This window comes from Coenobita brevimanus, chromosome 89 (assembly GCF_032717465.1).
Source record: "Coenobita brevimanus isolate Jiangsu-jjx chromosome 89, ASM3271746v2, whole genome shotgun sequence".
Taxonomy (NCBI): domain Eukaryota; kingdom Metazoa; phylum Arthropoda; class Malacostraca; order Decapoda; family Coenobitidae; genus Coenobita; species Coenobita brevimanus.
In genome coordinates this window covers 31937194-31962960 of record NC_137042.1, presented here as the reverse complement: position 1 = coordinate 31962960, position 25767 = coordinate 31937194, and the positions used below count along the sequence as shown (strand labels likewise).

At 42.3% G+C, this 25767-nt stretch overlaps 1 protein-coding gene across 1 annotated transcript in view; it reads right to left on the bottom strand.

The window, feature by feature from the left end:
* The window catches only part of Septin4 (septin 4), a 75147-nt gene extending 58065 nt beyond the window's left edge, over window positions 1-17082 (bottom strand). Inside the window, exon 1 of the mRNA XM_080281491.1 lies at window positions 16564-17082. Within this exon, the coding sequence (XP_080137617.1) occupies window positions 16564-16614 (51 nt within the window). The 5' untranslated portion in view covers window positions 16615-17082. The remainder of the gene's footprint in view (window positions 1-16563) is intronic.
* Window positions 17083-25767: the final 8685 nt, after the last annotated feature.

Below are 25767 nucleotides of genomic sequence, written 5' to 3'. Positions count from 1 at the left end.
CACACACACACACACACACACACACACACACACACACACACACAAGTTCGTTTGTGAATTTCGACCTTGGCATGCTCACAAATATACGAGCCAACAACTGGTTGGGGGCGTAGCTGTACTAGCGTGTGACAGTGGCGTAACGAGCTGCGTCAACAAGGGTGGGCGGAATGATGAATGCAAGTAACATGATTACTGTAACTGTGTAATGTGGGAGGGATGTGGAATACGTTGGAACAGCGTAGTAACCTGGAGAGAGTAAGTTTATTGGCTAGCGTTAAACATTTTTGCTTAGTAACGATGCAGTTAAGCTAAAGAGTAGCTAGGACCACTGGTTAGCAATTATAACAAGAGTACGGTCATTTCTGAGAGGTAACAGTTTAGTTAGCTAAAAATTACTGACTTACTGGACAGTTGGTGCAATCTTGGAGTAGAAGTTTTGGGTAATGACGACGTGGCCACAGGCAACTTGTCAATTGGTTATGGTGCCTTCGTACTGCAGCAGACTCTCTCAAGTATGAGGCACACTAAGCTTAAAACATTTTGTTATAAGTCAGCTGTTATCTAAATGATTATAAAGGACGTTAGCTCAATCAACTCTATAAATGGAAGCACATAATTTACGGGAGTGGATTACGTAATATACAGGAAAGATCGACAACTTACAACCCGAGAGCACACACACACATACACACACACGCACTCTCTCTCTCTCTCTCTCTCTCTCTCCCTCCGCCTATGGAGTTGCAATTATTGTCTGTCTGTCTGTTCGTCTGTCTGCCTACTCCATCACTGTCTACTGTACTCTTATCTGTATCTCTTATATGTTCCTTTCTCGGCATGCGACTGGTTGCAGGGGTCATTAGCGGGCAACTACACACACACACACACACACACACACACACACACACACACACACACACACACACACACACACACACACACACACGGCCTTGATTGCGTGAGGTTGCGGGGTTATCATGTGGGTGAGTTATGTGGGTGGTGGTAGCAATGCATGGTCAGAGCTCAGGTTTTGCTCTCTCTCTCTCTCTCTCTCTCTCTCTCTCTCTCTCTCTCTCTCTCTCTCTCTCTCTCTCTCTCTCTCTCTCTCTCTCTCTCTCTCTCTCTCTCTCTCTCTCTCTCTCTCTCTCTGCATGTCGCTTCACTGATGGATCTAGACAAAATATCCTCAAAGAATGTGTGTCGTGGGTGAAAAAATGGGTGTCGGGGAGAAATAAATGGGTGAGATGAGCTGGATGTGTGATGGTGGGGGGATGGGGGATGACCATGAGAGTGTGCCTTGTGAAAATGAGTGCTGTTATTTAAATGGTTTGAGTGCAGTGAAGGTTTATTTCAAAATTTCTCCAACAACAAATACGATACAAGTCTGCGTTGCTCTCATTTACCTGGCATCTTTCGACACAAGTATAAACTGATGAATGGGAATGAGAAGAGAGCGATGGTGAAAATGGTTGGGTAGGCTGGAGCACAGAAAATAAAAGTGGTGCTCGAGAATATCACAATGGCAGAAGTGACCAATGCTGTGCAAAGGCTGAACAATGGGAAGCCAGCGAGGGTTAATGAAGTAGGCTATATGCAGAAATGATAAGTGTACTGGAAAGATGGCAATGAACTGCGCGTGGGTAATATGCCAAAGGGACTTGATGAGTGAAGTTGTATGGTACCAGTGGAAGTAACTGTGATTGCACCCGTGTGTAAAACTAACGATGACGGAATTAAGTGCAAAAATTATCGTGAAATAAGTCTTCTGGGCGTTGTGGATAAAGGATATAAAAGAAAAAGACATGGTATTTCAGACGCAAGGATATCTGGTAAGGGATTAACATGATGGCCTCTAGAGTAGCAGGGAATGCGTGGGATAAATATTTGCGGTAGCTCAGCCAGATAAAGAAATCAGCATATTAGGACTGCAAAATATTTATGTTCCTCACGGATAGTGTAACAAAAAGCAAGGCTGAGCAAACAGGGAGGAATAATGGAAGGTTTCATACATAAGGAGTGGAAGGTGAAGCGCTGAATGCTGCTGTGTTTTTATAATGGTAACACATACGAAGAAAAGGACAAGGAAGCTTTATGGAAATGGCTTTATGAGTGGTATGGGGGATTATGGAAATTATTACACAGGCCTAAGTGAGGAATGAAGGTAAACTGCTGAATGCTGCGATATATTTATGATGGTAGCGAATTATGTTCAACAACAAATGGATGTTTCAGTAAGTGGTTAAATATCGGTGTTAAAGTAAGAAGAATATTTGTATTACAGATTTAGCAAGGAGGGACTGTGAATGGTGTTATAAGGCGGAAGGGAAAGTGCTGAGAGTTATGAGTTATATGATAATACGTGCAAAAGAGGATGGAAGACTGAGTGAGCATTCAATAACTGTGCTGGGAGAAGGAGTGAGACAAAGGAGTGTGATGCCTACGTGTTTATTCCTTCTCTTTCCTCCAAATTGGTCTGCACCTTGTTTTCTCCCTCCCTTCCTCCCTCCAACTCTTCCTCTTGTCTCAACCCTCTCTCTCAGTCATGACCCTCCCCCTTACCTTTCCACTTCCGTCCATCCGCCTATCTGCTTCTGCCACTCTTGTTACCAATGCATCTGTCTGTGTTATTCAGTTTGTCTTCTGATGTTTTCCACAACCATGACACAAGTTTTAACCCAAAGACCTTGACCAAAGCATCTCTCTCTCTCTCTCTCTCTCTCTCTCTCTCTCTCTCTCTCTCTCACACACACACACACACACACACACACACACACACACACACACACACACACACACACACACACACACACACACACACACACACACACACACACACACACACACACACACACACACACACACACACGCACACACACACACCACGTGCCGGTTTTGCACGTCCCCTAATTCTGTCTCCCGCACTTCCTGGTCTGGGCCTTAAAACACCCACACACTATAATTATCATCATTACCCACAAAAACTACGCCAAATATTATGTCCCACTCTTCTCTCTCTCTCTCTCTCTCTCTCTCTCTCTCTCTCTCTCTCTCACTGTGTGTGTGTGTGTGTGTGTGTGTGTGTGTGTGTGTGTGTGTGTGTGTGTGTGTGTGTGTGTGTGTGTGTGTGTGTTCATGTTCTCCTAATCCACAAAGTATTCAAATAGGAGAAATTTATCCACAAATTTAGCTAGAGGCCCCTCCAGAAGGGAATCACACCAGTCGCGAGCCGATTTCGAAATCATCCGAGATTTTCATCCCTACAACACACCTGTAAAGTTTTGTGATGATATCTTGAGCGCTTGCGAAGTTATCGTGCTAACAGACACACAGACACATACACAAGCAGACACGCAGACAGACAGACAAACTGAAAGCAATACCAGCATCGTTGTCGCGGCTGGTAAATACTTATATACACTGGGATAAGGCAACAATTTCGGCCCGTCTTGTACCATCATCTCAGCGATTCCTTCTCTTAATTCTCCCCTTCCCCATTTCTCTTACAATCCTTTATCCCCCCCACCCTCCCCGTTTCATTTAATTCCTCGCATTGATAACACCCATGATTTTTGCAAAGACGAATATCAAACAGCAACAAACTTATGATATCGTTGCTCGCATAATCTCAGGCTGCTCATTACATCACTTTCAGCTCGAAGGATTAATTTTCGCTATATTCTTACAACCTCCAAACGACTGTCCCCATCTTAGGATAGATCTATATAGTGGTGAAGGGGTAAATGAATGCTATACCTAACCCCCACAGCTCGAAAAGCCTGTCATAAACTGAGTAAAATCATTTGTTGATAGCAAGAATAAAATAAAAAGAATGGCATCGTAATAAACGGTAAAATTACATGAAGAAGGAACAACAAAACACCGAAGGAAATCGTAAAAGAAAAACAAATACCCATTGATCACTTCGGACATGGAATCAAATATTTATCCTTCCCTTTCTTTCCTCTTGTTTACCTTCCTTCCCCATTGTTCTCAGCTTCCTCTTCCTTCTACCCCTGTTCGTTCTTTTGTTTATCTTCTTTCTGTTACTTCTCACTTCCATGTACTTCCTCCTGCTTTTTTTTTTCTTTACCCTTCCCTCCCCCACCCACATTTCGTTTCCACCCGTCTTTTCATCTCTTTATTCCTTCCCTCTCCTCTTTCTCTTCCTTCCTGTTCAACCCCCATTACTTCTCTCCTTCTCTGCATCCCCTCCCGCACTCTTCTCTTCCCATACTCCTCCTCTCCCCCACCTCCTCCCCTTCCGTTCTCTCTTGCTCCCAAACCCCTCATCATAGCCCCTCCCCATCCCCTCTCTTCCTTCTCTCACATCATCTACTCTTACGTACTTACGCACAGTCCTTCTTCTTTCTTCCCTCCGTCCCATTCTCTTCTGTCCCACACTTGCTCTTAGCACCCCCCCTCTCCCTCTCTCTCTCTCTCTCTCTCTCTCTCTCTCTCTCTCCTGGCAGACGTAAACTCAAGTAGCGCGTGCCTGGGCTCACTTGAAGCCCAGATACAGCCAAGCCTTGTGTTCCTTCCTCTCATCCTCCCCCAGCCTTCCCCCTCACTCATCCCTCCCTTTACCTCCCCCTCACTCATCCCTCACCTTCCCGTTACCGTCTCCTTACTCATCTCTCACCTCTCCCCCTACCGTCTCCTCACTGATCCTCCCTTAACCTTCCCCTCCCCTTACCTTTTCGTCACTCACTCCTCTCCATACCTTTCACTCACTCTCCACACCCCTTACCTTTCCGTCACTCATGTCCCACCCTTCCCTTTACCTTCCCCTCACCCTTTCCTCATTTTCAGCGTCCCCTCCTCTCCCTTCCTCTCCCTCACCCTCATCTACCCCATTCCTTACCCTTTCCTCTATTTCATCCTCATCTACCCGTCACCGTATATCTCAATTTGCCCCTTCACTACTAGGTATCCCTAAACGAATAAAACCGTCTGTTGATGGCAAGACTAAATAAGAAAGTCAGTTGTGTGTGTGTGTGTGTGTGTGTGTGTGTGTGTGTGTGTGTGTGTGTGTGTGTGTGTGTGTGTGTGTGTGTGTGTGTGTGTGTGTGTGTGTGTGTGTGTGTGTGTGTGTGTGTGTGTGTGTGTGTGTGTGTGTGTGTGTGTGTGTGTGTGTGTGTGTGTGGTTTCTACTTTTTGACGATTTTATTCTGATTAGGAGAGACTTTTCAAACAGTGGAAGTTAGATACAGCGATACAGCACTCGCTAACCCCGTAAATACTATGATTCTCCCTATAAGATCATCTGGTTGCAGCAATATATAAATAAATAAACAATGACGTACTCAAGCTGGTGAGGTCAAAACTACGTGGACGAAAGATCTGTGCTGGTAAGCTGTTAATTCCTAGGCTTCCAAGGTATCATGACGTTAATTCCTGGTGAGCCTAGGTACTATCACGGCATCACTTCAAAACATACCTCCCTGCCTGCCACATTCCTCGCCTTCATGTGGTCTCTCTCTCTCTCTCGCCTATAACTTTCTCAGTCTCAATGAATAACCGAACAGCCTATACAGTTTACCCACAGAACACCCTGTATACCTTCCCTACACCCAAACACCCTAGTGTCTACGAGTATATAACTTCCCTATATATATACCAGACACACACCGCCGCCAAAACAGTAACCTAGGATACGCCCAAGTAAGTACTGATTCAAGGCAAGTGAGAACCAGTTTTTAAGCCTGATGATAGGTATTATGGCGCGACTATGGCACACGTGGCCCATGCTCATGTTTGGCTTGGCTTACGTTGTTTAGAGTGTTGGTTTATTGTGCATTATTTCTCTTCATCGTAGCGGTGTGCTCTTGTTGCCCGTTTCTCTGTTTTTAATGTAGCTATTATTATCTTTCAATATGTTCAGCTAACATACGCTGATCATATACTCTTTCTTGTTTATGTGTAGTAGATTAATGTGTAATATTAGTTCATTTCTACGCTGCGCAGGTTACGCTCTTGTTGATCACCATCTCTTACTTTAATTCTGCTGTTTTTAACCTTCCATCACGACATTAAGACTTGGAAATATCACTGTCACTAACAACATTTTTTAAATTCATCTGGAAGCTATGTGTGGTCAAAAGGTTAAAACAGTCTCTCATATAGACCTTTCACAATGAGTTCCTTTATGCTGGTTAATGCCTGACGATTTTATTCAGCACAGAAACCCTTCGCAGGCAAAGGGTTAATGGTATTAAATTCTCTCACTGTCATTGATTAATCCCTTGAATCCTGGTGACGTCCATTTGAGTTTATTCTTGTTGCTACCATACGATTTTATTCGGTTCAGGACGATCTCTAATGGTGAGGGAGTTACTGAAGGAAATATCTAATCCCTTCCAGGTTGAAAAGTCTATCCTAAAATCTAAATAAAATCGTCAGTAGATAGCAAGCATAAAATGAAAAATACATCCCTGGGCTATCACTCGCCGGGTCGAAAATCAGCAGGCGACTAGATGTTAATGGCTATATTTGCACTGGTTTTTGTTTACACATTTCATTTCCGTCCCATATCTTCCTTCTCGTGGCCGCTGAGTACAGGCTGTATTTGTAATCTATAATGTAGACTATACCTTTAGCATTTTACCCGTATTTTCCTTCTGATAACAAGTGAGTATACAGTATGTGCTATGGAAGTATACATCAGTACTTTATCTTCCTTGCTTTAGTCCTGCGAATGTGCCTCTCTCTTATCATGCACATGGTACTAGATGTTTGCATCTGATTATTCTTTATGTTGTTACTGACAGAAGTTGCACATCTGCTTTCGTCGGTTTTCCTTACGTTAAATGTTTGTGCGATTATCTCTCTTTTAACAGCTAATTTTCTGTCTTGCAAAGCCTACGTTAATAGTACTAGAGTGCTTAATTCCTACGTGATTTTAGCATACTTGTAAATGAAAGATGCTGCGTGTATGTCTCCTTTCCTTAACTTCATTATGTTTGTTTTTACGTCAAGCGCTGTGTACTGCATATTATACTAATATTAGTTTAACTGTTTTGCCTGCGGTGGATTTTGCCAAGCTAGTGCACGTAATATTGCAATTTTTACACCTTGTTAGTTTTCTCAGCAACAACACCTTCAGTCTCTTCTGTTTATGAGGAGTAAACACAGAGGTAATAGCTTGTTAGTATATTCTAACGGCTCCGAAGGCAGTAAGAGATTCAAAACATATACAGTATACTCAGTAGTGATGATAATGAGTTTTTCCTTCATGGAAGCTTCAGCTTTACATTACGGCAATAAAGTTTGTTTTTCTATGATACTGTTAATGTTATTTGTTATCTGTGTCTTCTGTTTTTTACAATGATCTTAGTTACGAGATCCATAATACAGAAAAGGATACACGTCAGAATGAGCGATGCGTGATAAGGGTAGGCCTAAGCACTGCGACTACTCTCTTCCTGTACCAGTTCTTTAATAAAAGGGAAGGAGGTTATTTACTATTGGATTTACGTTTTAAAAGGCAGACGTGAGGTAGAATAATCTCAGCATGACTAGCAATACACGGACCCATCTCACTGACCCTTCTCCCTTTATGTACCAGTCGTTCGGATAACAGAGTGAAGTGCAATGTCAATGCCACTGAAGACAAGCATGAAATTTAATGACGAGGGTAAGCACTGACCTTTCCCACTGCCCCTTCTCACTTGCGGGCACTGTGGGTCGCTGTGGCACTCTGGCATCGCTGGAACAAAAACACACACGGACTGCCCTATTACCTTCCAGTACTTTTCAATAATTGCCAACAGAAGTCACGTTATTTAATCATTCTGAGGCTACTACAAGCGATCTGAGCACCTAGCAGATAAGGCTAACAATCCTCTTTTTAATCTGCATGCCGTGACTGAGCAATTACCGATCGCATATGCGCTAAATTTCTCAATGCTCTATTCACGCTGGGAATCGTAACTATTATATTCTTGCAACTGCCAGGCGAATTTACTTAGCCTAGAGATGCGATGGTCAAATATCAATATCTTCTTGATGCTTTAGGGCGATTTTGTTCAGCTTAAGAGATACTTTTTCGAACAGTAGAGATAAGATATAGCTTTCTTTAACCCCTGCACTTTGGAAGTCTTTCAAAAGCTGAATAAAATCGTCTGAAGATACCAAAAAAGAAATACGTGATTGTATTCATGGATTTAACAACATTTCCCGTTTTGCTACCCTAACAGTGACACATATTTAAGGTCAACGTGTATAGAGCGGCCTATGGAAAGAGAACGAAGAGGTGAGTTCACATTTATCAGTGTTAAAAGTATGGATAATTTCGCCAATCCTATACTTTTCCACGTTAAAAGTATGAATAATTTCGCCACTCCTGTATATTTTGCTTGGGTTAATCTGCTTGGGAGGAAGGAGAAAGGAAGTGGTGGAGAGATGTGTTCGGCAGTGCCACAAGTGGATGTTGGTGGAGTAATCCAACACCGCCACCGCTAACCACATCACCAGCCACATCCATCACCACTACCACTACTGCTTTCATCATTACCACTACAGTTGTCAGTCAATATTTACTGCACGGATTTTTATTATTATTATTTTTTTTTTTGTTGCTTTATCTTTTGTTTCAACTGCAAATCAACTCACATAGAAAAAAAAAACGCTGGAAAAAAAAACAGAAAAAGAGGCATCCGAAAAATATTGTTCTTGCTTTGAGTATTTTGGTTATCTTAATTATCAACATTACTGCCTTCCTGCCTTCTATACACATATATATTGGCTATCTCAAGTCTCACAATAAGGCCTTTATAATCACCACTACTGCTGCCGGTACTTAAGTCATCACCAATGTTGCTAGTCTGGTTATCAGTTACTGTAAACCACAACTACTACTGACTTCTCCAGCGTTATATCACAAACACATCTTGCCTACACATATCATCAGCCTTCGCTTCTGTAACGACTGACGTCACCACCTTCACCATTTTCATCACCAACACTGCATTCCCTATCACCCCCACCACCTCCATCTCCGCTATCATTACAACTGCTGTATTCCCTTATCAACACCACCCACCATCACAACCACCATCCCCATCGGCATCATCACCATTACTTTCAAGGCTGATGCCAATGGAGTATGGGAATATGGAAGAGAAACAAATGAGAAAAGAAGGAAGGGAAGAGGGAGGGAGAAAAGACAGGAGGAAAGGAAGAAAGGCGCGAGGGAGATTAAGAAGGAAGTTAGGAAGACAAAGAAGGTGAGAGAGAATACATGGAGGTGGATGGCAAGGAAGGAGAGAGAGAGAGAGAGAGAGAGAGAGAGAGAGAGAGAGCTTGATGTTGGTAGGTGTTTTATCAAGAACATTTGTCATGTTGCGGTACGTCTTGCTTCGCTCTCTCTCTCTCTCTCTCTCTCTCTCTCTCTCTCTCTCTCTCTCTCTCTCTCACACACACACACACACACACACACATACCCATGCAATTTAGATAAAAAAACGGAGCAACGCGTGGCTCAATCGGTAGAGACGTGGCCTGCCGTTCTAATGGACCCAGGTTCAAATCCCCGCTGGGGCAGGGAACAGTTTAAGGATTTGAATTTCATTAAATCAGGCTTTACTGATCTACCAGAAGACCCGCCGACATGTCGTAAAAATACCCCCGCTAATACCAACACACCAGTCCTGTATGAGACAGCCCTGGCATGTATTCAATATGGACGGTGGGTGTTAGCGCCGAAGTGGTGACATGAAGAGGTGTATGGTATGTAGGAGGACTGTTGGGCCTTGATAGCAGGCTGTGAAGCCTATGCCCAGAGTCGAACACATAAAAAAAAAAAAAAAAAAAAAAAAATTAAATCGCAGGCGGCCGAGAGAGAAAGAGAGAGAGAGAGAGAGAGAGAGAGAGATATTAGACGCATTGAACAAAAGTGATACTTGCAGGATGAGTTATGGTTGCAAAAATAAGGTATGGTAGTGAAGGGCGAGATTGTTGGGCCTAATGGTGGTGTTTTTGTGCTTAATGGGAACGGAAAAAAGGGTACTGCATGAGTAATGGGTGTAAGATAATGGGAGAAATGATGAGTTATGGAAGTATGGTATGAGAGAAATGGGAAAGTGCTGAAGAAGAGAAAATGAAAAGAAGGAACGAAGGAAGGACTGAGTGAATACGGAAGTGCATGAGTGACTGAGAGCGAATGTGAATGAATGTATGAGTTAGGAAAGAAGGAAGGACAGAAAGAAAGATGGAGAAAAGAAGGAAAGATGTGAAGGAAGTAGGAAGGTTAAAATAAAAAGAAAATGAAGACAGGAAGAAAGACAAAAAAGAAAGAAGGAGGAAGGAAGGAAGGAAGGAAGGAGAAGGAGAGACCAGAATGTAGTATAGTGCCAGATGGTAAACTTCACTTTTATCTCCACTCTCTCTCTCTCTCTCTCTCTCACACACACACACACACACACACACACACACACACACACACACACACACATACACACTTTTAAGATCACCCACAAAACTCAGAAACACAAATAATCTCTGTCTGTCTGTCTCTGTCTGTCTGTCTCTCTCTCTCTCTCTCTTTTCCAATCATAGGGTGGATTATTTAGGTTGAACCTATAATCTATCTATCACGACCTTCCTCGAACCTCCAACCATCCATTCACTTATCTTACGCCCACAACACCTGCCATCTTCCCTATCGCATCAGCCATCGTCTCCATCCACCTAGCTCTTTCTCACCTTCATCATTATCATCATCATATGGTACTGTCATTATCGAGTCATCATTATTATCAGTCATCACAATCGACAATCTGCATCAACGAACATACCTATCGTCATTACCACTCATCATCCTTGTCAGCAATCAACATTACAATCGACAGTCATCATTATCATCAACGTCAACAATCATCATTGTAGTTGACAAAAATCATCATCATCATTACCATTATCAACAATGAAATGCTATGCGAGATGGAAGAAAGAATAAAGGTATGTGAGTTTAAGAATGGAAGAAGCGTGGGTAAGGTGAGGAGAGGCATTAAGTTACAAGATAACTGACGAAAGTGAGAGAAAAAACGGTGCAATAATTGGATGGGAGAGGAGGAAAGAGAGAGAGAAGTCGTTTGGTGAGGAAAAAAAATCAAAGGTTAGAGGGGAAGAAGAAATATATAATAGGCTGAAAGTATGATGGAAACTAAAAGGAGTAGACGACCGGCAATAGATGACTGATGAATGAGAGAACACCTAACACAGATGTATAGATGAAGGATAAAAAATAAGAAAAGAAAACAGGAAACCAAAATGAGACACTGGTTTAAGGAGGAAAGGGAAGTCAAAGGTAAGAAGAAGAAAGTAAAAGACTGAGGTTTAAAGAGAAGACTAAAGGATGAAAAATGAAGAAATACAAAGACTAAAGATTGAAGGGACAACAACGTGATGAAAAGGAGGAAGAATTCATTAACCTCTAAATCCTCTAAGCTAAACTGACGAGTCTAGCGGAAGTAAAGAATAGAAGAATAGACGTCATCGTAGTAAAGTGGTTTAATAAAAGCTAAGTGTCATAAGTGGTAGTACAAAAGGGAAGGCAGAGCGTGGGACGTATTCTCGTGGGCCTAGAAGGCTCTCTGGCACCTCGTCTTAACGTTTTTGCTTGTCCATGTGGTCTTCTACCTTATCATGTATCTTTGGTGGAAGGTAGTGGTTGGGAAAGACGATGATGATGATGATGATGATGATGATGATGATGATGATGATGATGACCCTCTCTTTACTGCAACATGAAATTTCTTCCTGTAACAATATTAAAGACAGATTACATACAGTATGTAACTTGGGGGGTCAACAATATCCAACATCATCGGTAATTTAACCCTATCTCAAGCTAAACTTCTGAACAGGTTACCCGTCTTTCTTTTTTCTTTTTTACAATACCAAAACATCACAGACTATTCCCCCACCCCTATCCTTCCTTCCTCTTTTCTTCTCCACTCTGACCTTTACCATCACGCCTCTCTCACGCCCCTCTTCCCACCCCTGTTTCTTTCTCAGTATCTTAGGCTATTCTTCCTGCCTTTCTGTAACAAAATATCTTTCTCCCCTTCTTTACGCTATACATTTCTACTGCATCTTTTCTATTCCCAAAAAACACCCCCATACTTATCCATTGCTCTACTCAATCGTGACTATTCTCTGATATCCCCACCCAATTTCATTACTTTATGCTACTCCATCTTGCCTTTTCTCTCTCTCTCTCTCTCTCTCTCTCTCTCTCTCTCTCTCTCTCTCTCTCTCTCGATTGTTCCAATCTCCATCAGAGCCTTCACAGTTATCCTTCAATCACCCCTCTCGGTCTCCACCACAATCTCGTTGCACCCTCTCTCCCCTTTCTCAATCCCCTCCCCTCCCTTCGCTATAATCTTCTTCCCGCCCTTCATCTCTCTCTCTCTCTCTCTCTCTCTCTCTCTCTCTCTCTCTCTCTCTCGCTTCATACAGCATCCGACCCCACGCTAATTATCAAGCCTTTTATAGGCAAAAATGTCGACTGATAGCAGATATGTTAAAGCCAATCAATATATACTGGCACTACACTAACTATGCTTCTTTCCATGAATATTATTAACATACATGTGATGGTGACCAAAACATTCCTAGATTTTTTGATATATGAAGACCTTATCTTTCAGAGCTATTCAAAGCGATTTAAAAACCCGCTCCACAGCCTCTCCCCCCCCCCTTCTCTCTCTCTCTCTCAACACCCCGGAACCATTGTCACGTCACAAAATTGCCCCGTCCAACCACACCCCAAACAGTTCCTATTGTCCCGTCATCCATAAGCAACAACACTCCCACAATTCTACTGCATTAAAATGCGTTACTCTCTCTCTCTCTCTTTCTCTCTCTCTCTCTCTCTCTCTCTTCAGCCTTTCTCCCCTTTATCTTCATCTTGTAGTTCCTCCAGTCTACCTGCTCTGTACACATCCATCACTCCATACGTCCATCCTCTCCACCATAACCTTGTCTGTTTCCTTCATCTTTCCTATCCCTTCACATTAAGTCTTACATACCTCCTTCCTTCCCTTCATTCTAGTCTCTGTCTCTTTCCTCTTCCCTCTCTCTCTCTCCCCACATCCACCTTTCTCAGCCCTCTTCTTCCCTGTGCCCTCTTCATCTCCTTCCTATATAATTCTCATTCTGTCTTTCTTCCCTATTTCCGTCCTTTCCTTTCCCCCTCTCTCTCTCTCTCTCTCTCTCTCTCTCTCTCTCTCTCTCTCTCTCCTCGTACAGACTATATCATTGTCTTCCTTCTTCCTACCCCATCATCTTCATCTTATCTAACTTCTCCTTCCGTCACACACACACACACACACACACACACACACACACACACACACCATTCCCTAACTCTCCTTCCGCATTTTTATCTTATGTATCGTATTTCTCCTTCAGTCTTTCCTCTGTCTTCTCTGATCTTCCCTTCCTCCCATTTACTCCCATAACCTTCACTCTTCCCCTCTTCTCAGATCAGGCATTCTCTCCATCCCTCTCTCCTTGCTCCTCCCTACTCCCCCGCCCTAGACCACAACTCCCTTACTACTTCCTCACAAACTGGTTCTACAAAATCCCGTGGGTAGACACCGTAAACAAATCCAGTGTAGGTTTTTGCGATATGCGCACCCCAAGTATCGTCACTCAAACTCTGCCTGAAAACCTCACAGTATACACAAATGAATCGGATACTGAACCAAGTAAATGTACTCGTATGTGGTAGCAATTGCAAAAGTCAAAATGCGATATCGATATATTGCACAACCAAAGTATCGTCACTCACAAAGCCACAGAGTAAACGTTACTGTATGGGATACTTAAGAATATAAAAGAATGCGGTGACAATTTCAAGAGTCAAATTTACAGTACTGTGAGGCTTTTGCGATACGTGCACTATTAAGTATCATCATTCAAACTTGGCGTTAAAACCACAGAGTAGAGTATATCAAATAACCCCTAAATGCCGAGTACACCATTTACATTAGCTATTTCTTTCTGCTAACGGTTGGCTTTACCTAAGTCTGGGAGACCTCTCGTAGTAATGTGAGTAGGTACGGCTACATCTAACCTATTCAGTTCGAAAAGTCTCTCCTAAGCTTAATAAAATCGTATTGAGTTAGAATAAGTAATAAAAAACTACGTCCTTGGGATGAAGGGATTATTTAGGCAATCAACAGAATCCAGTACAATAATAGTAACAAGATCTTAACTACTAGCCAGTCTCTTCTAGTCTGAGGGAACTGGGAAGTCGAATACTCGTTGCCCGAAATTCAGTGAGCCTTAGTCATGAGGCAGGAATGAGTCTCCTTGGTTAGTAGTCAGATCAACCCTCCAATCTGACAACACAGGGGCATCACTGGAGCTAGAAGGAGTTAGAGATCTTTGACAGGTTAGAGAGAGAGTAAATGAGCAACTCTCTCTCTCTCTCATACCCAGCTTTACCATGTTACCATATCCGGTACGTTGCATGCACCATCTCTCTCTCTCTCTCTCTCTCTCTCTCTCATGCACCAATTAGCCACGTGCCTGTGAAGAAGCGAGCAACTGATCCTCAAGGTGCCTTTCCCTCCACCTTCACCCACCGAGGCCTACAACGCGTCTTTAAGGCGTGGGAGAGATGGCCTGCCGGAATACCTAATATGTCAACTTATCTCTAGAGGTTCCTTCCCGTCCCCTTCCTGCCCTCACTACGCATCGTGGCTTCGTATTCTTGAACGTTCTTGAGCCTGAGGGTTGTAATCTAGGGCCCGGATTCTTGTCAGCTAAGGAAGCTCCCAAACACCTCTTCCAAGGCGATTTATTTTGCTTATGACAACTCACCGTACGTCCTCTTCTTTGTTACTTAAGTATATAATTATAATATCGCGACACACGAAAAAAAAATATGGTACAAACCGATATTAACAAAAATAAATCGGCAAGGAAGAGGTGGTAGGAAGCTTCCTTAACCGCCAAGAGGACGAGCCTTACCAAAGCTAATACATCTCGTTGCTTAATTAAATCTTCACTCACACAGCTACCAACCACTGTAAAATCAAGCTAGGGAAAACATACTCGTATAAAGCTATTTCTAAAAATTTTGGTTGTTAGCGTGTGCCATCCTAGCCCTGTAAAGTTACAGACATCATTCCGCCATCTGGTTCACTGTCTACCTTCTCCACACTCATATACAACTTAACGAATATAATGCAAGGTCAGACTATCCCATCCAAAACTTCTGTTGTCTATTATTCATCTGTTACGATCACAGCTTTTGCGTCTCTTAGTACACAAAATTATTAACGCAGTCACAAAAAGACTACGAACATAAAAGCACATCCCACCATGCTGTCATACATCTGAGTGCTGTGAACAAAATGACACCACTTACAGATAACAAAGGCGCATTGTGTCATAAGAAAACGGTTAATGATGACGTGTTTCTATTCTGGAAGACACCTTGCAAAGGATGTGTGCTACCTGGTGTTTTTCTCAACGAACTACAAGGGGTTAGTTGTGGTATGGTAAATGGTGGTTCCTAAAACAAAGAGGTCCCATTACGGATACTTATTTAAAACTCTTTACACACACACACACACACACACACACACACACACACACACACACACACACACACACACACACACTTCGTTCTTCATCTGGAATCTATTAAGGTACGTGGTAAAATCTGGGAGAGTAAAGTCCTTAGGTTGATACAGCCGTTCTGCACATCAATCACACTCATGGTAAGGCGGGGCCGTGTCAGGGTGAGGGGCGTAGCCTATCTGATCTACTGAATAATGACGTGTACTGCACAAGAATGACATTTCTACTTGAACCACCTTCACTTTCGGAGACCTCTCTCCCCCCCCCCCCTTTTTTTAATGAATCTTGTCGGTTCATACAACTGCTTAACGGGTTTAATGGTGTGACATTTATTTTTGACCATCGATTTGCTCAGACCTGAAACTGAGGTGAGATTCACTAACAAACTTACCATCAGTTCCCTGTCGTAACCGAGCTTTGGTTTTGCATCATGTGCAGGCAAATAAGTGTTGAATCTTCTAATGTCCCTTGTTCTTCCTGCAAAAGCAGGTCTATGTTGCAACAGGGAATTTATCCTACGTTTGTTGATCTTAACCTTGTTCAGTACAACCATAACTACTTTACGCCTATACGAGATAAACTAAGAGGAAACTTGTGAGACTAACAGGTCTTGTGCGACTAACAACCTAATGGTATGTTATTGTATTTAGCGACATAAGAGATTAAATGAATAAAAAATGTACATAAAGTATATATCACGTTATATCCACGTTTCTGGACGGCTGAACTGCCAGTATTATAAACCAAGTCACACCAAGGATTTTTCAGGACGTCACTCCGGTATAACGTTTTTACATCATCATCATCATCATCATCATTATTATTATTATTATTATTATTATTATTATTATTACTATTACTGTTATATATTATGTACACGCTTATTCAGGTACATGGATCAGTTATTATTAAATCACGGATGCGAATATTATGATAAAAACTTGGCTATCTATGTAACTAACTTACCTGAAGCTGGTCAGTTGCTGAAGGTAGCTTTGGGAATGTAACTTCCTTCATGGCGGCGGTGGTGATGATAGTAGTAACTGACAGGAACTCACGGATGCATCAAGTTTTAAATCGTACCGTTAATAGTTTTCTCTCACATAGGTCAATTCGCGAGGAATATACTGTATGTATATTTAGTGTGCTAGCGGTGCACAGTTAACTAGCTACGGTATTCGCAGGTAAAATGAGTCAGTATTATGTGGGGCAGAGCAGCTGCGAGAAATCGATGAAGATGATGCTCTCTCTCCCTCTCAGTCGCACATGATTCAGATACAATAACCAGCCAGCATCGGTTCTAATAATCGATCACATCCGTTTCCGCGTCTACCCCGGCAATTAATAACGTAACCACAGCGTCACCGTTACTTTGTAGTTTCAAGCAATCACACAGTTCTTGGGCAAATCAAAGCAGACCGATGGATGATGCGTAATAATCAAGAAATGGAGGATAAATTCAGCGAAGGAATAGGAAGAGCTCAACCAAATACATCCCAACCCTGCACTGGCTCAGAGCGCACTGAGCCTCACAATATCGGCAAGTGGCTTGTATAGTCGGTGGCTGCTCGACTCTCCTCTCTCCCTTAAGTCTACCTCCCTCTTCCCTTCCCTTCTTCTCTCAGCCCTCATCATCTTTTTACGCCACTCTCCTGTTCCCGCCAAAGCGCCGTCATCAACCTCGGCTAACTCTTCTTCGGATATCGGCATCTACTCCAGTTTTGTTGTGGCGCTAGATATGAGCTACATCGCTTTAATTTCCAGATGTAATATATAATTATATATATATATATATATATATATATATATATATATATATATATATATATATATATATATATATAAAACCAGCTTACAGATATCCCACAAACAACATTATCCTTCCGATCACCTTACCTTGTCTAGATTTTTCATACAAGCAAAACATTTATATTGTAAGCAATATGTGAAATATGATGGAAAAGAAAAGAAAACTTTTTTAAGCGAAATTCCAATCGGTGAAAGATCATCATTAACATCATATCACCTCTGTCTCCCACCTGCAGTTGGGTGAGGTAGAGTACACAATGCCAGGAAAAGGAAACAATACGATAATGGGAGAACTAATCAACAGCATCCCCAATGAAATGGGCTACATACCCATCCATTCACTGTTCAAGCCTCCGGAGTCCTGGCTCCACCTGACAGACACACCTGTCCATACGTCCCGTACCTTCACAATTACAGATCAGAGTCAATCCAACGACTGTCAAGTTAAAAAGGGGTGCCATAGCTTTGTCATACACTCCTCCATAAAAACTCATCCTGCTCGATCCCTTGTCAATTCCTTCGCCTCGCCAGCTTCCATAACTCTTTCTCACACACTAATTTACCATATTTATCCATCTTCTTAGCCCACCATGCCTCCTCCAACCTTACAGCTCACTGATATATACCCTTTTCACCACCCTACTGATATCCATTCTCTTCATGTGACCTGCAGTCCTACTGGACATAGGTTCAAATCCCTTCTGGGGCAGGAAACAGTTTAAGGATTTGAATTTCAGTAAATCAGACTTTACTGAATGCCGACATGTCATAAAAATACCCCAGCTAATACCAATACACCAGTCCTGTATGAGACAGCCCTAGCATGTATTCAATGTGGACGGTGGGTGTCAGCGCCGAAGTGGTGACATGGAGAGGATTATGGTAAGTAGGGAGGACTACTGGGCCTTGGTAGCAGGCTGTGAAGCCTATATCCAGAGTCGGACACATAAAAAAATAATAATAATAATGACCAACCATACCATCTCCACATGACCATAACATCTCCATATGACCATACCATCTAAGCACGCTCTCTTCAACTCAGCTGTTCACGAACTTCCTTACTCCACAGCTTTCACGAATCAAACTACTGTTTACCCCATCCACTCCGCGCATTCCACACACATTTCTCAAGAATCCCATCTCCAGAGACTACCGGTACATGTTTTACTAAAAATGCTGTACCACTAGGTTAGAGAAAAAGTGGTCATAAGCGAGAATATTATCACCTACTGCTCATCTTTCATACTTCCAAATTGAAGATTTCGCGTGCATATACTCCAAAAAATGTTACACATCTACCCCCTTACCCCTCCACACACACACACACACAGGAGAGAGAGAGAGAGAGAGAGAGAGAGGGGGGGGGGATGCGAGTGTGGTGACAGTTCTCCGGGTCAGTAGCAACATCACAGCCAGTCAACCAGTCAACCCCAGCAAAACGTTGATATTCCCGCCGAGTGTCATGTCTCGTGTCCAGCCCTTGTTTGGATGTCATTGCAGTCTGACCTGTGGCTTCCTGTGCATGTCTATTGGTCCTCGTCTGGGATGTAGGCTATCTACTGTGTCCAAGGTGAATAAAAGCGTAAGGAAACAGCAAGAATTAAATTAAAAAGTGACGTCCTCATGTTGAAGTAAGTTCTGCATATAACGTTACGAGCTACAGAAATGGGAAAAGCAATGGAAAAAAGAAGTTTTGTATTTCTCTGACGTTCCGGACCAACCAGAGCTGAAACGTTAGCTATACATAAACGCTCAACCCCCTTGAATCCAGTGACGTATTTCTTATATACTACAGCCAGGCGTCTTGACTAAGATTAGGCGTGCCACACTGTAGTGATGGGGTTAATAAAGGCTACACTTAACCCCTCCTGTTTGAGGGGCTATCCTAAGCGAATAAAATTGTCTGGAAGTAGCAAGAATATAAAGTACGTAATCGGACTGAAGGATTAGGATCCCCCTATGCTCCTCCTCATCCATTTTACTCAACTGTCTGTTGATTAGTCTACATGGGAAACACAACCTCATCATCATCATCATCATCATCATCATCATCATCATCATCATCATCATCATCATCCCAACCCTTACTGCCACTTATGATTGGGTAAAATAGGATCAAGAAGCAACGTAGGCCTATGATAAAGTACGAAAGTTGGGGAACTGTTAACAGCATACACAGTGGTATGAGCCCCATAAATGTTCATTCATCATTCTCAGTCTCTTAATGTTCTTGTTTTATTTTATCTGCCTTTCTGAGATCAACAGAGATAAGAAAATAAACATAGGCCTACAAACAACACCTTCAACCCATATACGTATTCCTTATTTCACTGTTAGCCTATTACTTTGAGACTATTTAATTCAGCCTACGAGAAACTTTCTGAACTGGGGTTTAAGTCAGCCTTCATTTATCCCTTCACAATCTTGGCAGCTCTCCTAATTTGAAAATTATTTAGTGGCAGCAAGAATACACACACACACACACACACACACACACACACACACACACACACACACACACACACACACACACATATATATATATATATATATATATATATATATATATATATATATATATATATATATATATATATATATATATATATATATATATATATATATATATATATATATATAGATATATATATATATATAAAGACAAATAATACGTCCTGGGGCGGAAGGGGATAACGCGTCATATGTACAGACAAACTGGTAAGGAAGAGGTTCTAAGATGCTTCCTAAGTTGATGAACATACGCCTCAAATGAGATTACGGAGCGAGGATCAAGCCGCTTACTGTATTCTCGTCGCTCAAGGAGTATTTCTAGCACTTCTTTTATCATTCATACTACACGCCAGTATTATTGTGTGTTATGTTTGTCTCCTTACAATGTATAAATGGTTTAGAACAATGGCATAAAAAACAAATGTTAAAGTACGACATCAAGTATCACATATACATACGGCATTCTCCAGACAAATTCATAGGAAGGCCAATACACACCTTCTGTTCCAAAACGATTACACAGAGCAGAAGAGATTAATGAACCCATGTGCATATGTGTTGCCAAACAGAACGGCATGTGTAATATGTTGTATTCATCATTTCTCATTGGAATCGAACCCAGTAGTGTGGAAATCTTGGTTGCAATCATCTGAAACACAAATCAGCTTTAAAATTCCAATGAGGAAGGACGAATGCACTGCTGAAGTCACAAGTCCGTGGTACAGTGGGTGGCACATTGAGTAGTACAGCTATAACAAGCCACCGTGTATCAAGCTAAATTCCCCAAACAACCTCTTTATAGTGATCATACTATAATATTACTTAAGCATTCCCTCCACATTTCCTACGGTTGTTAAATTAGGCCTCTGTACCACAAACTTCCGAACTCAGATGCACGATAGCGTGCTTAACCCCCTTCAAATCCGGTGACTTATATTCTATTTTCGCTACCTTCAGACGATTTTATGCATCTCTCTTGTACCGCAGGTGTAAATGAAAGCTATATATAACTTCTCAAGTGAGGAAAAAAATAAGCTGAGTCAAATCATCTGGGAGCAGCAAAAATAAATCAGCGAAACACATCACCGGACTGAAGGTGTTAATACAGAAGAGATAATGGCCATGCAGTACTCACCTCCTTGTCATCTGCAGGCGGGTGGTGGTGGTGGTATTTGGCAGCCATGGAGGAGGAGAACCCCAGTTCCAAGGGAGGGCAGGAAAGACAAAAAGCATGTTTTAGTACATCATGGTTAAACACAGAGTTCTTGCGGGAAATCTTGCGTCCCCCACAGGATCTGGGTGCGCGTGAGGGAGGGGTGACAGGGACATGAGGGAACAGGGGCTGGGGTGAGGCATGACTGACAATGGAGTGAGCAGTCTGGGGTTGGGGTGAGGGGTAGGTGACAGGGGGGGTAGGGTGTTGCACTGGAATGGGGGAGAGCCTGGTGGGAGGGGAGGGGGGCCCACTTGGGGGTGAAGAAATATGGCTCTGAAAACTGGTCTGGGTCTCCACGTGGGTTCTTTCGTGGTTAGGCTGGGGTCGGGGTCGGCGGGCGGGGCGGGGCGAGGCGGGGGCTGAGGCGGGGCAGTAGCCAGCTACTGCACGGGAATTGGTGCCATAGCGGACCCCAGCCGCGGTTAGGGTGGTGCTGGAGCCGATATTTGTTCTGAAGGGCCCAAGCAGGCTGGTAGTTGGTGGTGCATTAGCCCAGGAAGCACTTGTAATGGGTTTCTGGTCGCCTGTCGGTCCCAGTGACACACAGGACACCGATGTGACTGAATGTGCAGCAGTTCGAGACAGGACAGGACTTCCATCCGTGAGAAGGCCGCCCACCCGCTGACCTGGGAGGGTGTAAGTGGGGTTGGCGGACATGGCCCACTGCTGTACACCCTCAGCTGACTGCCCACCACTACCACTACCATCAGCAGCGGTGTACATCACACTACTCCTGCCCTGACACGCTGCACAGGCCCGGGACTGTATCTTACCACACCCTACACGCAACAATGCCAATTACCTGCCTTCCTGTTGTCTTCGTATATGATTTTGTTATTTTCCGACAACATACAGGCTGGCAAAGCCTGCACAAGTCTGGACATTTACATCAGCCTGTGCGTAGCCTAATTACAACTAATGTCCAGTTTGAAGACGACACACAAGTTGCATATTATTTAACACAATATAATATGAACTTAAAATTGAAACATTTATTCATAATTTCAAAGAAAAATTATAAACGTATCAGTAAGGAAGTTGTAACTCTGGAGTCAGTCAAGTTTCTACTGCTAGACAATAAGCAAAAGGGATCTTCTTCGAGAGCTGTTACGTCTACCGGCAATGTACTGACGTGGAGTGGAAGAGGAAAAAGATTTGGCTTAGTGTCCATCTACTACACGGAGTATGTTGTTTTGTTGTTGTTGTTGCTGCAACCCCAAACTCGATCGGATGTGAAACCAACTGGTCAATCCCAGAAACGTTATTTGAAGATTGATTCTTGTAGCAGTATGATGCACGAGTGACATGAAGGCAGACAATTGTTTATATACCGATATAGCCTATATATAATTATAAAGTTCCAGTTTTACGCAGACCACGACACAATCGTCCAATATACGAGCCATGTCATTGATGCAGTCCTTGATATGATCAGGTCTCACAACCAGGCCGGGAATCGAACCAGGGACCTCTTGGGTGAAGGCTGCGTGTGCTCGCGCTTACACTACCGCCACCCCACTGAAGTGGACTTTGGACAAATGAAGAAGGGCAAAGTGTTGGGTAGGGTAGGGACGGTGATGGTGATGGTGACGGGCTGACTTTACGTTCCACAATACCGCAGTGACATTCCCAACAATAGGTCACATATACCGCACTACCATGTCTACACCACCCGTCAACAACTACGCATTAACACTGGAGCGAATGGGACCGTTGCTCTAGACTCAATACAAAATAATGGCCAACAGAATATGCAGAGTGGTTACGATGTCCTATTACCCTTTGGGAAATTATTCGTACGACACAATACAGTGCAGTACAATTTTTAATATGATGATAGGCAGGCGATCGGCAAGAAACTCTAGGTAATTAATTATACCATGAAAATTTAAATCCAATATGTGTTTACAAAGAGAGAATATTAAATCGCCCAGGCTGCATACATGTAATAAAAAATACTGATATAATTTTCTTGTTTCATGCAAACATTGATGTCCTGGCACCCTCAATTAACTTGATATATGGCAAAAGCAATTTCTTTGATAAGTTTAATTGCATACGCACATTATTGTCATCCTCTTTCCCATCTAAACAGGTAATTATGGGGTACAGCAGAGTCCAGAAATAAGGAAAGAGAAAGCATCCCCTAATCTATTACTGATTGCTGTTACAGTTAAGGCTGCATAATATATTAATACATTATACTACCACATTCATATGATACCTTAACCCTTTGACTGCTGCGGCTTCTCTCAGCAGAATAAAAATAATAGTCTTGCGCTAGCCTATGTGAAATTCCTACATCCACCCATAATAGCGAAAGCGTTCCTTGACAAGGTTTTTCCCCTTTGACGGCAAAGATTTCTCATCGCTGAGCAAAAATTGGATGTTAGCTTGAATAAAATACTCAGGTTTACAAAGATCTGCGAAACGGCCAAACAAGTGGCATAGTACAGGATTTTAGCCTTACTTCACGTATAATTAAACAAATACCAGGATTATATTGTATTTAGCTACATCCACGGTCGCTTGACAATTACCATTTATAAGGTCTTGGATGCAGGGCTGAATTATACAGACAGTAAACTGATCTAGAATTCATAATTGTCACGAAAAAACTGTCTGAATATTTCCGATAAATAATTATGAAGTAACTTTAAGCATAATTGGGAATACAGGATTAATTCTGACAAAACTAGCTTTGATATCGGCATTTTTTTTTTTTTTCATTCTAGAGTTCCGGAACGTGAGTGTTATTCTCAAGTTACCAGCATTAATGGAAAAATATAAAAATCACACAATGTAAATTATAATAATCTCTAATGTTGTGATAAATGCGCGCTATAACGATAACTATATCATTCTAACTAATCTTCGATCACTTCCTGGAATTACTATCACGTGCACAACATCGAAAGCGTCGATTCGGAGTGAAGATGGTATATATCAACTCTCAACTAACAAGTGTATTGCGAACACTGCAGTGGAAGCAAAACGTGAGCATTCACAGAACTCGAATGCAAACGCCAATACTTCCTACATTTCCTGTGCTGTATACTACTCGCTGTACACTACGAGAGTGGTGTGTGTGTGTGTGTGTGTGTGTGTGTGTGTGTGTGTGTGTGTGTGTGTGTGTGTGTGTGTGTGTGTGTGTGTGTGTGTGTGTGTGTGTGTGTGTGTGTGTGTGTGTGTGTGTGTGTGTGTGCAAGTGAAAACTCGTGTATGTGTGTGAGAGCCGTCCCTCACAACCGGAACAAATACGTAACCCGTGTCAAACAGTTGGACATTGCTCTACCCCAATCTTCTTTCTTAGTTTCTGCCTTTTGTCGGGAGTCCCATCTAACTTACTTTCACTCAGTCACTGGCAACACATAACATTTTTAATTCGCTTGCTATATGAACCCGTGAATTCAGTGGTGCGTTCAAGTATTTCTACTGGTGAGGAGGCCCAAATGACAACCTACATATATTCGGAACATTATCTACTGATTACTAATGAATTCCAAGTTGTTCTAACGATTAGCGGATACAAGTGTCTTGAACTGGAGATGGCTATGCAAGAAAATAAGTTATTAAGAACAAACGTAATTTAGATACGAGTGATCAAGGCCAGTGTGATTCATTAATCATTGCTCTGGTCTAATCTGTTATTAACATAATGCATAATAAGTTTAAGTTTTCAGTGTTATCAAAGGCACTAATCTGCATAGTTTTTAATGAAGTGGAATACAACAGTGGACAAAGCTGGATATCTGTATAAATGAGTCTCCCTGGTTACAAGTCAAATCAACCCTCCAATTTTACTACACTTGCCCATCAGCTAACGTGAAGGGAATCTTTTTTTTTTCTTTTCTAATCAGGTTAAAAAACACGAGCAATATTCAAATCATTCCTCAGGTCTTACTACAACTGGTGATCAACTGAGCTGTTAAGGTTAAGGGATCTTCGTTAGGCTAGAACAAACGCGCTATACACTACACTACAATGCACTGCTCGTACTGTATGTGTGGGGGTCGGGCAGCTGGTGTTACATGTCCACCCGAGACCTCACACCTGCACCATCCTCCACCACCTGCAACACCGCCACGCACATGCACAAGCAACTGCAACCTCAATACAAGACCCGAATTCACAGACTTGCGATTAATTCCTTCCCGTAACCATAATTTCTATTTATTTATATATTTATTTACCTATTTTTGCAAGAAGAACAAGAGAATGGAATGACTGCATTTTCATTTCTTTGTCCTCAATGTTGGCAAAATAACTTATGAAGGTCGTGATTAAGATTTGCTTTTGTAGGACGAACAAGAGCTGCGGAAAGATTCTGCCTTTTTTTTTTTTTTCTTCCTAGCGAAAATAATTTTCAGTTACGACACGTAAGTGATCGTACTTGTAAATTTCTAGGCAAATCCGAGGCCAAGTTCATCTACAGCTTCAACCGATGGCACAAATTCAAAATGGAGAGAGAGAGAGAGGGAGAAAAAAAGGACGTGCGTTTGTAGCAGAGTACCGTACTGCATGTGTGATGGCTTGGTTGAATTTATCCGTTGGTTAAAAAAAAAAAAAGTACAAACGTACCAGATGCAGGAGATTCAAGGCCCTTCGGTTAATGCCTTTGGAGAGAGAGA